General features: G+C 41.5%; 1 protein-coding gene across 2 annotated transcripts; it reads right to left on the reverse strand.

Annotated features, from left to right (window-relative positions):
- Positions 1 to 146: 146 nt before the first annotated feature.
- ska3 (spindle and kinetochore associated complex subunit 3) lies at positions 147 to 7,180 on the reverse strand. 2 transcript variants are annotated; one of them, XM_035175524.2, is made up of 11 exons: positions 6,911 to 7,180; positions 6,762 to 6,823; positions 5,431 to 5,602; positions 4,694 to 5,141; positions 4,470 to 4,531; positions 3,793 to 3,998; positions 3,483 to 3,689; positions 3,173 to 3,364; positions 2,414 to 2,493; positions 2,037 to 2,164; positions 147 to 1,547 (listed from the first exon to the last, which is right to left on the reverse strand). In XM_035175524.2, the coding sequence occupies exons 1-11, from the start codon at positions 7,026 to 7,028 to the stop codon at positions 1,390 to 1,392; spliced, it is 1,833 nt and encodes a 610-aa protein (XP_035031415.1). In that variant the 5' UTR covers positions 7,029 to 7,180; the 3' UTR covers positions 147 to 1,389. The 2 variants fall into 2 exon arrangements, with proteins under 2 accessions (XP_035031415.1, XP_035031414.1); XM_035175523.2 differs by having other exon boundaries at positions 3,793 to 4,001.
- Positions 7,181 to 16,800: the final 9,620 nt, after the last annotated feature.

Consider the following 16,800-nt stretch of genomic DNA (forward strand, 5'->3'; position numbering starts at 1 on the left):
TGGGGTGACGTCAGTTGACTCTTTACTCACGCGTCGACACTGATGCGGTTTTAAATGTTTAGAAAAATAAATGTAAATATGGTGGAAAAGTGAAAGGTGGTTGAAAGAAGTAAAACAAATAGGAATAAAGTACGAAAAGTCGCATATAGAGAAAATTATTTATTTTTTCTAGCCGTCAAATGTATTTTAGATTAATAACTAACCAGTGGGGGTTCTAGCCTGTGTGGAGCCCCGGGTGAACCCAAATCAATGCCACGTTCCATTAAAAACCTCGGAATGACCTCCCACCCCAATATTCCGAGTGGTAATCAATGCCAGTGCCAGTGAGCCATTGTGAGCACAAAACTGGTCATAATAACGCATTAGGCGGCATTTCACACATGCTAAAGTGGTAAAACGCCCACAGACAGAAATTGGACAGTACTATGTGTACGACACATTTAATGACAGCGGTGCTAATAAACAGTAAAAACTACAGCTTTCACTGCTGTTGATATATGGAGGGGCCATCTTGGATTTCGAAGTCCGGGTTTGTGAGGTTCCTCTGACCTCCCGAGTCGAAATTCCGACCAGTTGTAACTTCCGACTTCCGAGGTTTAATGGAACGCGGCATAATAAAAAACATAATTACTTAAAAGAAGAAGACAAAAGGAGGGGGACATAAGGAAAGAAATACAAAATGGTAGCTTTATCATTAACGGCTGTTTGCATTCAACGATGTGATTGGAGCGTCTGGGTTAACTTAAACGGTGAGGTCATGCAGTTATACAACGAATGTTAAATGTTAGCAAATAAATGTTAACATGGTGTAAATAGCCAAACAAGTAAAGTGCAGGTACTTAAGAGAAGTAAAAAATTAAAAAAGGGTAAACTTCGAAAATGAAATGTGATGTCCTTAATGGTCCTTTACATTTCAACAATCTAATTGGACCGTTTCTGGTGACATCACTTTGTTTTAGTGGTTTTAACGGTTAGTTAACATAATATTTTGTGAGGTTCCGAGGTTTTGACAATATTTACATTTACAAGACTACATTTCTTCTGGCACTTTGTATATTGTATAACAGGTTATCCTATTTTGGCCTAATTCATTAATGCTGTAGACTAGAGTTCAGCTGCACTTATACTGAGTAAATACTTCTATCACCTTTTATTCAGAATTTGTTAAACTTTAACTAAAACTTTTAAATATGCTACACGAGCCTCTGGAGAACACATTTCCAAACAATGTTCAGAAATGTTAGGATTTATTATATACAAGTCAATTTATATTCAGATCAATAAACTCACATTAGTGCAAATTGAGAAAACCAGAAACCGGCAGCTACAACTTGTATGAGCAGCGTTTTGTGAGTTGAGATAAAACTAGATTTCAGTTTCAAGCAGCAGTTAGGTATTTGCGCTCAGTTTGTACACGGCGTTGTTCTTGGCTCCCCCCACTTGCTGCAGCCTCTTGAGCTCGGTGAGACACAGGACGAACACGGGCGTCTTGGTCCCTACGTTGGTAATCCTCTTCAGCTCCTCCAAATTCAGTTCCGTCTTTTCTCCTGCAGAGGGCAGCACAGAACAGGAAACGGTGAGAAGTGGTTAGAACGGTAAAAGTGCTATCAATGAGTCTTATTTTTTTCCTCCAGTACTTATGAAACCAACATATTTGGGCTCTATTGGTGGTTGTCTGGTTTAGTTTGTGTTCACTATTTTGCAAATATTTTGGGCACCGTACCTAATTACCTGTATGATAGTATTATGACCACTCATGTGCATCAAGGTGTTTTCTTACTGTTGACCGACACACCAGCTCTTATTTCTGCCCTGCTGCGTCAGAACCTTTCTCAGTTTCTACAACATCAGGTTCAACGTCTCACTCTCACATCCAACTTGTCTCCTTCATGTATCCAACAACAGATTAATCTAGGTTTAGTCTGGAAGGGGTGATGATGTAGTTTTCTAAATCTTTTACAACTCGAAGAGGATATTTAGACAAAACGTTGATATATTTGCTTTAATCATAAAAGGGCAATGACTGTGGCACAGACCTGGAAACTCTGCTGTGAACTTGTTGATGTTGTGGACGACCTGGTTGAGGTTGGACAGCGTCATCTGCCTCATGTAGCGTGGTAAACTCTGGAACTCGCTCTCTGACACCGCAGACAGACTCGGAGCACTGGAGAGAGGACGCATTACTATGAAAATTTTGATTTGTAGACTGCATGCCTGAATTATATCAGGAAATGAAGCAACAAGATGGAAGGAAATACACATGAATCGTAGTTAGAAATAAACAGAACAGAAAGCGAATCACCTCAAAACTCCCCAAAACTAGAAAAATATTCAACATAAAACTCAATATCTTTGAATCTACTACGTTTGAGTCGGGAGAATCTATAAAAAGTACTTTTCAGAGCAGTTTTACCTGTTTTTATGTTTTTGTGTCCTGACATTTGGTTGCACAACTGCCACTTCTGTCTTTTTCAACTGACTCTGGGACACAAGCTAGAGAACAGAAATCATAAGAGAAAAATGAACAAAATAAGCATATGAGAGGTGAGTTGAATTTTACATCTTATATATAAATATGATTTTGATATTCTGAGCAATATGTCAATCATATCTAACGTCTGTTCAGGCAGGTATGACATAAAACCAAAGCTTCCTTTGGACAAAGAAATCACTCTACATGGAAAATAGATTTTTGAATGTTTTAGGTATAAATGATCGATAGGAATTAAAATTGTGTGATATTCATGGCGGAAGAAGCATTCAGAGATTTTACTTCAGTAAACGTACACACAATAACAATAACAAGAACTAACTAACTGATTGATGTAGCAGTAGACCAGCAACCCCCTCTAGTTCTGTGAGGTAAAATGACATGATGGCTAAACAACAAGCTTTGCAGGAATCCAACACTTAAAATAACAATCTAAGCATGTCAAAAGGAAAAAACTAGCACTTAAGTAGACATATCTTGAAGAGGATAAATGCCCAGTTGGGCCAGGTAAAGATTATTGTCCTTATCAGTCATTTACACCCAAAAACAGGGAAAATAAGGCCCTGGTTATCATGTCACTATCGGAAATACACAATGTCTTCAGTTAATCAGCTAAGACAAAGCTACAGGTATGGTCTCCTCAGTTGTGAGAAGTTTCATTAATGGGAAAACACAACTTACTTTACAGATGTCCTGTGTTACAGAGCTGAGGTCGGGCATCTCGGGGGTGCTGGGCTCTTGGTAGTCCCTCCTGATGCGAGGTGTCCCCAAGCTGAACTCCTGGGTGGGTTCGTCCAGCTCCAGGCTGTTAACAGCAAACTCCTCCGTCACCTGTTCATGCACACCAGTCTTCCTTGGGATTTTCGCACTTCTCTGGGAGGTAGAGACGAGACAGGTTAAAAAAACGGCATGTACACATTAAACAGAGGTTCAAATTCAACTTTGTGGATTTGATCAATTTGCTATTTGGCTAAAAATAATTTGGTCGTACATTTTGTAGAGATTTCCCCAAACAAGACTCCAGGTTGGGCATCTCTGGCATTTGCTTGTCCTCCTCACCCATGATGGATATCTCTGGCACATTGTACTCCCACATGCGTTTGGAGCCGGTTGCTGTGCTATGAGTTGGCGTCAAAGGTTTGGAGCTGTGGCCGTCATCATCAGTTTGCATGCTGATAGGCTCTGGCTGCTTTGCGCTCTGCGAACACGTGCAAGAGGCACAAACTCTGAGTTGAAAGTTTTCAGCCAGTCTGGATGAGCAAATTAACTAATTAAAAATATTACACACAAACACTTCATACCTTTTTTGTGCTCACAAGTCGGCTCAAGTATGGTGTTTGAAAAGCGGGGACCTCAGGGGTGGTACACAGGGGTCCCAGACGAGTGGGGGATTCTGGGTCACCCCTGCCTGACGCTGCTGGGGAGCAGTTTGCTGTTGGTTTGTTTGTCTTTTTGATTTTGAACCCCTGGGTGCAAAACACAGGCAGTTCTGGGGACTCCAAGTTTTCTGCTGATGGCAAGAGCAATGTCATATGAGGGGGAACAGCAAACATGTTTCATTTCAGTGCTTTTCACGCATTGGGGGATTGTGAAGTTTTTTAAAAATTCATTTATAAGTAGCATTATAAAAAAAAGCATCTTACCATTGCTATGTCATCATCAGTAATACTCTTCGGTGACATTTTAGAATATTATTTAATGAATGTCAAAATTCAATGAGATAGACTTTAATTCATTTATTTCGAAAAATACATGTTAATATTTCTCAATGTAAAACACATTTTGGTACAAGATCTAATTTTTTATTGGCTCTAGAGTTACAAAATTACAAATGTTAAATAGGTATTGTTCTGGAAGTGTTTAGAAAAGGTATGCGAAAAATCAGAGAAATATAGTAGAAGAACAGAAAATAAATCCCTTCACAGGAAAAAACAGAGGTAAAGGTCAGTTAACGATTGTTATCAAAATAGTTTCATACCTTTAGTCTGTAAACTCTCCTTTAGAGATTCCAAGGGTGGTACAGGTTTGTCTTGTGATGATCTGTTAAAGCAGAGGACTTGTATAAAGTAGGAATAAGCAGTGATTATAGACTCCTGAGAGACCTCTGACAGTACTGCTGCAAATCATGCATGTTCCCAGCAGAGGTCAATAAAGATCACATACTGGACATATTTTGTTATGCTCCTAATACTCATCCTTTACCTTTGAGGCTTGTCGATGTTCTTCTGGATCAGATTCATAGTGAAGTCGTTGTACAGACACATTGTGTGCTCGGAGATGCCAAAGTTGTGCATCTGAGGACTCTGAAGCTCGGTGTCATCCATCCGCAGGGCACGCTTGGGTGTTATGGGCATGGGTGGTGGCGTGGGCGTGCTCAGTGAAGGGTGAGTGAGTCTTATCTCAGGCATGGGGGGCACTTCAGAGCACCACTCTCTCCCAGCCAGACCTCTCTTCAGCAGAATCTCAGACAGACCAAAGTCAGAGAGCTGCGGGGTTCGCATCACGTCAGTGAAGGGCGGTGGCCCCATTGTCCGAGATGATGAGGCCTGATCATCTCCAGCCTCCTCCTGGCTTCCCTCTTCTTCTTCTGCTGACTTAGTTTCACTTTCATCTGCTAATTCTTCAGTATCTGAGTCCTGGTGGTTGTCTTCTGTGTAAGAAAAGGTCACAATAATAACACAGTTTGAGTGCAGCTGGTTAAAAATAGAATGTCCAAGTGAGAGTCTCCTGGGTTTCTCTGACCAGCCTCCTAGTAAAACGATCCTGGAGAATGTCAGAATACGCCCATGTGAGAATACAGCAGGATTCACCTCGAGGGAGTGGGTGTGTTGATGACATTTCTAACACGCGACAGACACAAAAACCTTTTCTTTATGAAAGGCAAACTCCAGAGAAAGTCTGGACCAAATTGTGCAGTCATCCGCCGGCTGGTGACTTACTGGTTCGTCTCTGGGCATCTCTGGGAGCCTCGTAGCCGTAGTTTTCCCAGTGTTCCTTCAGAGTCTGGATGTCCTGACTGACCCTCTGCTCCATCACTCTGCAGGCCTTGATGAAGCTGCTCACCTCATTCTCCTGCGCTTTATGTTGAGTCATCTGATCCTGGACCTGCCCCTGCATGAGGACAGACCAGAGGTATTCTTCACAAAAGTGACACATTATAAAAATGGTGTGTTAGAAGCAGGCCAGATGTAACATTAAAAAACTTTTATATGTAGAAATTTCATATTATACTTAATGAGGAAAAGTGTTAATCCGTCGCAGAAAATGTTCTTTTCTTATTTGCTGCCACTTAGCGCTGCAGCTAAAAATGTATTTCCCTAATAATCTACTGTTAATTAATCAATCAATATTACTTTTATGAAATTACATTATTCACAGAGAGGCCTTAGTCAAATTACCAGTGATGACAGGCAATCACAAATCCAGGAGTAATTCGTTTATGAGTAAACACACTCATAGACAAATTATTATAAGGGATATTTCCCAAAGTGGGACGAATAAAGGAATATCTGATCTCATTTAAGTCAGGACCTTTTGGTTGTTGTAAGGATCTTCTGGTTAATTCTGCAGGTAGCTAGAGAACCAGTTAATTGTACTATAACGTCTACTTTGACAAAAATGTTTAATTCTACTAACTGCCATCAAATTCATGTCATATAAAAAGAAGCCAATAGAAGCCAAGAAATAGGAACTTTTACTTATGTACTGTAATGTAGTACAATTTGTAGATACTTTTAGTTTACGTAATTGCTTACATTTTTCAGTACTTTATACAAAAATTCCACTAGAAAGAAGCATTGAACTTCTTCTCTGATAAGATATGATTACTAGTTACTTTAACATGGAAGATTTGACATTACAAAAACATGTGTATAAAAAATCTATTATTAAAGATTAATAATAGATTTTTATTGAAGCCAAATATAAGGATAAATAACTGAAGCTATGCAAACTTGTGCATTAGAATAACAGAGCCTGTAAAACTATAGTACCGCAGATGTAAGAATAACGTAAGAATAAAACCTAAAATACAAGACTAGAGATATAAAATATATAAATTCAAATAAAGATAAACATAGTGGCAGTCTGGCAGCCTAGTCACATGGTTAATCACTCACTATATATGTATACACTCATGTATTCTTACTTTTAGTGAAGTTATGAGTACTTATTTAACAAAGCAGACGACAGGAGTACTTGTAATACAGTTTACTGTTGTATTTGTGGGTGTTGAGATTATTGAACAGACTTTGGTTTGGACAGTTTCTACCTTCAGGTTCCCGACGTCGCCGTTCAGTTCGTGGTATGCTCGCATCGCCTTCGCGGTGGTTTCTGGAAAGAGAAGGAGGTGGTGTGGACATATTGAAGTTTACTGAAGTATTTAAACACACTTTAAAGGAGCTGGACGCCATCTCTCACCGCTGTCAACCTCGTTTTTCTCGCGGTTATCGAAAGACTCCTGGAGTTTGGTGGTTTCTGACTCCAGAGTCACCGCCAGCTTCCGGAGTCTGGAGAAGAACCTCTCCGTCGGCTCCATGGTCGCACACGAGTCTGAACGTTAACTAATAAACTCGATTACACAGAAACAATCGTTTGTTTACATCTATTCTAACTTGGAGAATTGTTTCGTTTTTGGCGCCTCAGCTTTTTCCGGCTTCAGTGTCTTCTTCTTCTCTCCGGCAGACTAGGCACTATTTACCACATTGCTGCCTCCCACCGGTAGGGAAACATCACTGCAGTTTAGGCCCTCAAAATATTTGTCTTGTGATATAAATTTGTAGTTTTAAGGTAATTCACATCTCCCCAGTTTGCCTAATGCTATAAATAATTCCTTTCTTTCTTTGGCATAGAGTTTGCAATGCATCAAAACCTGCTGCACAGACTCCAGGACTCCACAGTAGTCACAATAATATGTGTACAGAATAGTACTGCATGCATAAGCACACATAATTACCAGCTCTGTGTTTCCCCACAAGCACCAACCCACTTGTCAGTCCACAATGCCCGAGCCTTATACGTGACAATTTGATATCATCCATTTGAGTCATGGTTATTTTACTGTCAGGTTGAACTGATGCTTGGAAGTAATATAGCTTTTTTTCCTCTGCTGTCTCCATCCCACTCTCGCTGCCATATCTGATTGAGCCTCTCACTGATACTACGACAGTCCATCCTTCCAAATGGCACTTGCACATCTATTGTATTTCTGCCCAAACTTGTCCTCGCTGCCCTATCCACCACCTCATTTCCCTCAACACCAACATGTGCTGGCACCCATAAAAGACCCACACTACCTCCCTGCCTCTCCAATTTAGAGACGTTCATTAAGATCTATCCGGCCCAGCTCTGCCTCCCTCTCCCCTCACCAATGCCACTAGGGCAGATAATGAATCTGTGCACAGGACAACTTTATCCCAGCCTCCATCTTCCACCCACTGCAGCCCCCACAATAAAGCAACTAACTCTGCAGAGAATATTGAAATCCCATGTGGCAGATTTGCACATGGAGGATGTATGAACCAAATCCCACTCTGCTGCTTTCTGGATCCCTTGAACCATCAGTGTAAATGTTTATATAGTTATTCCATCTAATTCTTAAGATGTCGTCTACATGTGCTGCCAGATATCTTTTTTCACCTTTCTGCAATAATTATTTAATTGAATAATAATCATAATAATCATGATTATGATTATTATTCAATTAAAAAATTATTGCAGAAAGGTGAACAAAGATATCTGGCAGCACATGTAGTTATCATTATCAATACTATTCAAATATTGTTATTGGATTTTTTTCTAACCCCGTAGGAGACTGGCCATCACAAAAAGAAAAAAAGAATGAAGCAGAAACAAAACAAATCCATGTTGAAATAGAGAGACATAAGATAATCAGTTACAGTCACATTTATTTTTGTGTGTACACTATTATAATAATCCAGAATTGGTTTCCCTATATTTACAGAATGTATCAAAAGAGCCTATAAAGTGGTACATCTGAGCATTCCCACAAGAGACTGAATGATGGAGTGATAAATGTACCTCTAAATATTTGAAAGAGTCAGGCTCTATATAAATTTACACCTATCATGCATCATTTCCCTCTTTTACCGTCAAGTTCAGAGAGAACAGTAGGTGTGTAGATCTCTTATCAGATACACTAAGTGTATAAATACTGATCAAACTGTGAAGGTCAGTACAAACCTGAACGCAGCACGACTGAGGTGAGAGACACGAAGAGAAAGCAACTGGTACTAATTTACACACTTATATAACTCATCAGGAAGGTGAATTTAATGGTGTAATATTTCTCTATAGCTAATTTGTCGGAACAAAGCTCCAGAGCCATGGCGATGTTTGGGAAGGTTTTGGAGCCTGTGGGCTACATGCAAACTGTGAGGTGAGTTACCTTCTCTATATATATGTGACATAAACTTCTTAGTGAGTCCTTTTGATCGAAAACTGGGAGAGAACATTCCATTTTCCACATCCTGTTTAGAAAGCAATGTTTTCCAATGCATTTCCAACCCATATGGTGATCTGTCATTGCTCATATCACACAAGTCAATCGGGAGTGTGTGTGTGTGTGTGTGTGTGTGTGTGTGTGTGTGTGTGTGTGTGTGTGTGTGTGTGTGTGTGTGTGTGTGTGGGTGTGTGTGTGTGTGTGTGTGTGTGTGTGTGTGTGTGTGTGTGTGTGTGTGTGTGTGTGTGCGTGTGGCTCAGGGTCCTCGTTCAGGGCATCTGCTCCTACCTGGGCGGCAGTGCCTCAGCAGAGGAGATGGATCTGGCCAAGAAGAACCTGGACCACATCGATCAGGAGCTGGGGGTGTCGGGTCATGGCCTGCTGGACGACCAGGAGGTCCACCGGCTGGAGGACGACCTGGCGGTGGTCTACTACCAGCTGGGTACAGCGGTGAGGAGCCTGTCCCTGAATCTCATACATGCAGTTAGACTGAGTAAACAGATGAATATTACTGTGGAGGGAGAGTATCTGCTTCTCAGTGTTTTATTGTGAAGGTTAAGAGAATGTGAAACAGTCACACCTAAAAGTTAAATCACACACAGTGCTGGGAAAGTTAAAAATTACATGCAAATGATAAATCAGATTATTCAATGATTATTTTGATTATTGATTGATTGTATTACAGATACATTTAAAAATTACACCCTCATTAATGTGAAAATGTCTGTTCCTCAGCCCTGAGGAATTTCTTATTTTCTGACATTTTACACAACAAACCATAACTTGATTAAAAAATTACAGTTTTCTGTATTTATTTAAAAAGACAGAAAGACCGATTGCAGTGTATATTTCTGACAGTGTGAAAGAAAGCCCATGGGAATGGTAGGGATTCAGAGTTCTTCTCAAGGACAAATCAAATCAAATTATTTCCCATGAAGAATTATTTGAATTTATCTTTTTTAAATAAAAACAACAGAGCTGATGCTGTTAATTGATTTGATTGATGCTGGGATCAGAGGTTTTATTGCCATGTTGACTTGTCCGAGAACAAACTCCAGATCAACTTTCTCACCCGACAGACATTTTTGTAGTTTTCATGAACACCACTAACTCTGCCAATTTTCCTGATTCGTGACTGACTGGCCTCATCATGCAGAGTGCATTATGTAAATATGACCAGATGTATGACCCAAGCATCTGTTTAGTCGTAGCAGCCTTCGCATTAACAGGCTTATGCCTTTTATTTTTCTGTTTTAATTATTTCAAAACAGGAACTATTATCATTTCACTGTGAGTGTTCGACCGGGGTGAGAAATGTGAAAGAAAATGTGACTCTTCATCAGCGAGAAACAGAGAAATATGTGATGAACAAGCTGAAATCCAGAAGAAAAAGTGGCTGTGCAGGACGGAGGATTAATTATTGTTAGAATGTGTGTCTGTCTTTTCAAGGACACTTCAGAGTTGGCATTCACTATTTTCAGTTAGTGTCAGCTCTGAAAACTAACTTATTTATTCTTAGAATCCCTTTCAAAAGCAGGATGTGGGTTTTAGTTTTATCCATTATCCAAACCCATCTATACCACTTATCCTTTGAGGATCATGTTTGGGTTACTGGAACTAATCCCAGCTGACATTGGACAGGTCGCCAGCGTAACACAGGACCAACAAACAGAGAAAAACAACCATTCACACCATCGATCTAGAGTGTCAAATTTGTCTCTGGAGAAAAAGCCAGAGAACCTGAAAAACACACACACACACACACACACACACACACACACACACACACACACACACACACACACACACACACACACACACACACACACACACACACAGAAAGGTAGAAAGGTCACAGCCAAGCTGGAATACAAACCAGCAACCTTCTTGTTGTGAAGCGACAGCTAACCACTGTATGGTGAAGAGTCAAACACAGTCATCAGCAATTGAACCCAAATCTTAACGACTGCCAACGACCTTGTTCTACCTTCTACTTCCACCAAAGGCTTGAGGGGGGAATCAGGGGAGCGGTGTAAGTACAGCGAGTGGATAGTAGACTTGTTTGGATAATAAATGGATTCTTGCAAAAGCCCACTGGACATGAAATGACTTTTGATGTAATTTGTTGTAAGGCAATCAAATATATGCAAAGAAACACAAAATGACCACAAAGAGACATAAGATGAGATGCAAAACGAGGCATAAAACTACTATGACAAGATGCAAAATGACTTAACAAGATGCACAACACAACGATAAAGAGACGTAAAATGACTACAAACACAAAAATGAACACAAAGAGATTGCTCTGATGAGAGGTGCGGGGCCGATGCATGTCTGTCTCCAGCTATTTATTCATATTATATCTTATATCTTTTTAATTGAAGTTTCTGATCCGTCCCCTGCCTCCTCAACCCCCGTATCTCAAGAGAAAACCCTCTTATCTCCTCTTGTTCCAGGTGAGGGCCCAGTCAGATTTCACCAAGAAGGAGACAGAGGTGTTCCTGCAGTACGTACATGACCACCGCCTGGAGAGGCAGCTGACAGCGCTTTACAACCGCCTGATGGGAGTGTCAGCGCTGACCGACCAGCCAACCCTGCTGGAGCAGCTCATACTGACCCGCAAACCCAAACGCTGGGAGCTGAAGGAGTTCTGCGTCAAGGTTGGTGAAGGTGCGGGGGGGGGGGGAGGAGTGTGTGTGTGTGAGTGTGTGTGTGTGTGTTTACCTCATCTCCCTACAGGCATCGTTAAAGTTTAATTCTGTCCTACCTTACAAGTCATTATACAGAAGCATGCACCCCTGCTTAACTACACCATGAGGAGGCCTGAGGTGACACAGCCATCCAACGCTCTCAAGTACACAAATGAGAGTAGGAATAAAAATGTCTTTAATCTGAGAGGCAGTAAAGCTCTCATCTGTTTGTCCCGTGTTAAAGACACCGGACCCAGGAATCAAGTAGCTACTTCAGATGTAATTTTAGGAAAATAATGCAAATCTGCTCAGTTAAAGCATCGAGGAGCATGCACAGCTACAGGATTAAATATTCAGTTCCCAGACCAAAGAGATAAATATGAGAGAAAAACATCCAGGTCCTGTGGGGAATGAAACAGGCTGCATCTATCTTGTTGGTATGAAAATAAACTGAATATTTAATACTGCGGAGCTGTGACCTTCTAGTGTCTTCTTGTGTGCTGAGTTGGCAACTTCCCTTTTGCTGTTGTAAAAACTAATTCTTTTTCATCCACCAAAAAGGAGATACAACAGAGAACTGTGTAGGCTTTTAACTTAAAAACAGGAATTTTAAGTAGTCTGTGAAACAACATTGCATAACTGGGGTGTAACTAAAAAGGTTTGAGAGCAACACAAGGAAACATTTCTCTGTCTGCACTCACATTGAGCTTACATAAAAAACCCCACAAAGAACTGGATGGTTCACTCACTTTAAAAAAAAAAGTCACTGTTTGTCCATTAGTCCATCTGTTGTTCTGCTGTGACCCCGAGCAAGACACACACAGAACCAGCAGTCGCTGGCTTGTTTGTTATGTAAAAGCAATTATGCAATTACCTTATAAATATTAGAAGGGCGCACAGCAGAGCGCGGACAGTCCCCTTATGACACCACATTTAAATTCACCGGATCCAGATTTTTATTTGGATCTGCACAAGATTGCACATACTCATAAATTCTTTTCATCAAGTTTCATGAATTCTTTTCTGAGAAATGAAGGAAGTTTAAAACAGTTAAAAAACACCCTATGTTGCAACGTTAAAGAAATCTATCCTTTTTATCTTTATTTAGTTTTTTATTTAGTTTATTATTTAGTTTATCCTGTTGAGGGTTCCGTGGGGGGACGTGGCTGCCACTCTCACATTCTAACCTACCGTCAATTCAGCAAACTCCACACAGAAAGCACCAAGAAACCAACTGGGAACCTTCTCGCTGCTAACCACTGCATCACTGTGCTGCCCACATTCATGAATATCGCTCTCCTAAACATGTCTGATTTTATTCATCAGGAGCCCTCAATTATTCTCTGAGACATCAAGAAAAATGTAAAAAAAAACTCACAAAATCTCACAATGTTAAAGAAAGTGATTACAAAATTCCTCAATCTGCCCCTTGGTTCGGATCCGCACCAAATACATCATACCGCATCCTTTCACCACGTTTTGTGAAAATCTGTCCAGTAGTTTTTGTGTAATCTTGCTCACAAACAAAGGGACAGGGGTGAAAACATAACCTCTTTGTCGGAGTTGATAATCATGGGCATGACGTACGTTGGACCAGCATTTAACCCTCATTACACATGATGCAAAGATCACTCTGAGGGCAGCGTAAGGACTATTTACCAAGTGTTTGTTCATTTAAAGCAGCTGTTGTAAGGACTGGGTGTTTTCAGCTTAGAAACTCAAATCAGTCTAGATTCCACTTCAGGGGGCTTTAGTGTGTGAGGCAGCCAGCCTCGCTGGATTAGCCTTAATGCTGCAGCAATTTCTGCTTGAACTCGGTGCTGGAGCAGTGATTTGTTTGTGCAGTGCTCTTTCAAGGACTTGTGTGCACTATGACCTGGTTTGCATAAATGCACAGGGGAAGATAAAAGCAAAGTGCTTCCACTGAGGCGGCAAGTAATTGAAAAATTTGCCCTCACGCTGCCGTCAAAGTGAACCTCAGTGAAACGATCCAATAAACAATACAATGGCACAAACTTTATTCTGCGTAATGAGCTGAGGAATCGACAGGCTCTGAGACCAAGCTGTAGTGACGTCTACAACTGACTGCAGCGATCAAAGTCACACTGCAGAACCTGACCTTGTTAAGCAAAGCAACCACAACTATGTTTCTTTAACCTTGGATCATATCATATATAAACAGGTTGTAGGTGATAAGTTTATGTGTCATGTGGTATTTTCGCTCCTGCTGGCACAAGAACTCTCGTGGTCTTTTCTTTTTTTTGGGGGGAGAAATTCTAAAGTACACTTTAAATAGGATGAATAATACAAAACTAAAATAATATCCACAGTCTCATTCATTTTCATATCCGTAAAGCTTGGTTGCTCTATCTCCACCAAAAATCAGCAGACGCCACCAGGCTCTGTGCTGTTAAGTTAACCTTGGATAACCTTTGGTGGCGCTCTTTCTTTGAAATGAGTTTGGGACATCTGTGAGCTTTATCTAAAGGAGAGCGATCAGTCTCACCAGCCTCTGTTCTGCAGTAAAAATGAGATTTGGAAACACTATTAAGGTCAGTGTAGTAGCCAAAAAATCCCAGATGGCTTGGTGTATTACTAAAGACAATACAGTGTCATAGACAACGTACTACAGCTGTACAAGATATGATTGTAATGTGAACTGGACCTGTTTTCAGCCAAAATTTGCAAATGGGACCACAGCAGAAGAGAACATCCAATTTTCACGAATTAAAATGTGTTAAAATTATGTTCCGGTGTTGTGACTGTCAGGTACAGTCATGTCTCTGCTCCAGAGAAGGGATTATCAAGACCTTAATTCAAAAAATGTCCTAAACAGTAATTTGAAAAACAGCGACTTGATGTGTTTGGCATTGGGGAATCAGGCCAGCAGTGTCTCTACCACAAACAACAAAACACAACATGTTCTGATGACTGTTGAAACTAGAATGGCACTCAGTAGAGCGCATCCCTTCCGCAAGGCCAAACAGTCCCTTTAAATTAAATCAAGCTACTGCAAATTACACACACTCAAGGATATCAGTTCCCTTAATATATCAGATTTTTTTCAACAAGATTCATTAATTATTCTCTGGGAAAGTGGTGAAAATGTCAAAAAATATTATATCCCAAAATGTTACAGTGAAAAAAAAATCCGGGATCTGCCCCTTTGTCTGGATCCCAGGATCAGTTGAATACTTTATGCGTAGTACAAACTATCAACCAACCAACCAGCCAACCAACCAACCAACCAACCAACCAACCAACCAACCAACCAACCAACCAACCAAACATCAACCGACCAACCGACCAACCAGCCAGCCAGCCAGCCAACCAACCAACCAACTATCGACCAACTATCAACCAACCAACCATCCACCAACCCATCATCAACCAACCAACCAACCAACTATCAACCAACCAACCCACCATCAACCAACTATCAACCAACCAACCAACCAACCAACCAACCAACCAACCAACCAACCAACCAACCAACCAAAAAAACCAACCAACCAACTCAGAACCAACCATCCAACTAAACCACCATCAGCCAACTATCAACCAACCAACCAACCATCAACCAATCAACCCACCATCAACCAACCAACCAACCAACCAACCAAAAAACCAACTCTGAACCATCAACCAACTATCAACCAACTATCAACCAACCAACCAACCATCAACCAACCAACCCACCACCAACCAACCAACCAACCAACAAACCAACTCTGAACCAACCATCAACCAACTATCAACTAACCAACCAACCGACCATCAACCAACTATCAACCAACTATCAACAAACCAACCAAACAACCAAACCACCATAAACCAACTATCAACTAACCAACCAACAGCCATCTATCAACCAACCCATCATCAACCAACCAACCCACCATCAGCCAACTATCAACCAACCAACAAACTATCAACCAACCAACCATCAACCAACCAACCCACCATCAATCAACTATCAACTATCAACCAACCAACCAACCAACCAACACCAACCAACCAACCAACCAACCAACCAACTCTGAACCAACCATCAACCAACTATCAACTAACCAACCAACCCACCATCAACCAACTATCAACCAACCAACCAATCATCAACCAACAGACAGGGGCAAACCACAGTATAACAAAAAGTGCAACATAGTGTATCTGTGTGTATTGTTGCCAGTATGTTGTTAACAGTGTGTTTCGAAAATGACTTTTAGTTCAAAACGACCTCTTGAAGAATTTCTTGATGTTCAACACTTTTCAGTAGTATTCATGCATTAAAATAACCCATCTGGTTCTCCCTGTAAGGAAATACACATTTTAAAAACTATTTATGACCACTTTTCTCTTTATTTCAACAGGTAAACTTTGTCCTGGGCACCGGCCTGCTGTGTCTCTTCACGCAGGCTTCTCTGACAGGCAGAGATCAGGCTCTGCTGATGAAGACCTGGTCAGACCGTATGGGCGCCCTCTACAGGAAGATGAAGAACATGGGAGGCCGCTGCCTGGGATACTTCCTGGAGCAGGCGGAAGGGGATATTCGGCTACAGTTAAATGAAGCCGTGCAGAACCGCGCACCACCTGAGGAGGCAGCAACGGGCATCCTGAAGACCCTGGAGAAGAACTACGATTGGCTGCGCTGGGCGGTGATGCTCCACCCCGCTGTGGGACCTCTGGATGACGAGCAGGGCGAGGAGACAGAAGAAGAAAAGGAAGAAGCACCGGTGGAGCAGCCGCCCAACAATTTGCTGTCAGTGACATCTGACGCTCCAATCCCCCACGTGGTGGCGTGCTACCGTGACACGCCGACTTCACTGGACAAGAGTCGTATCCATCAGCTCATCGTGGACCTGGAGTGGAAGATCCCAAACCCACCCCCTGAAGTGTACGCCTCCATCGAGGATGACCCAGGAAGGGCGCGGCGCTACCTGGCGTCCCGCATGCTGAAGAAGCTGCAGGAGGGGCTGGGCTCCGGCGTGGCGGTCCACGTGGTTCCGGGCAGGATGGAGATGAAGTGCAACTTCCCTCAAGCCTCCTACTACCTCTACGAGTACAAACACCGGCTGGCCTCGGGCACCGTGTGCGTGTTTGGATGAAAGGGAAACGGGGAGGAAACGACCTGTTGTTCTCACACAGATGTTTCATAA

The sequence above is a fragment of the Hippoglossus stenolepis genome, chromosome 13 (assembly GCF_022539355.2).
Source record: "Hippoglossus stenolepis isolate QCI-W04-F060 chromosome 13, HSTE1.2, whole genome shotgun sequence".
NCBI classification, from domain to species: Eukaryota; Metazoa; Chordata; class Actinopteri; order Pleuronectiformes; family Pleuronectidae; genus Hippoglossus; species Hippoglossus stenolepis.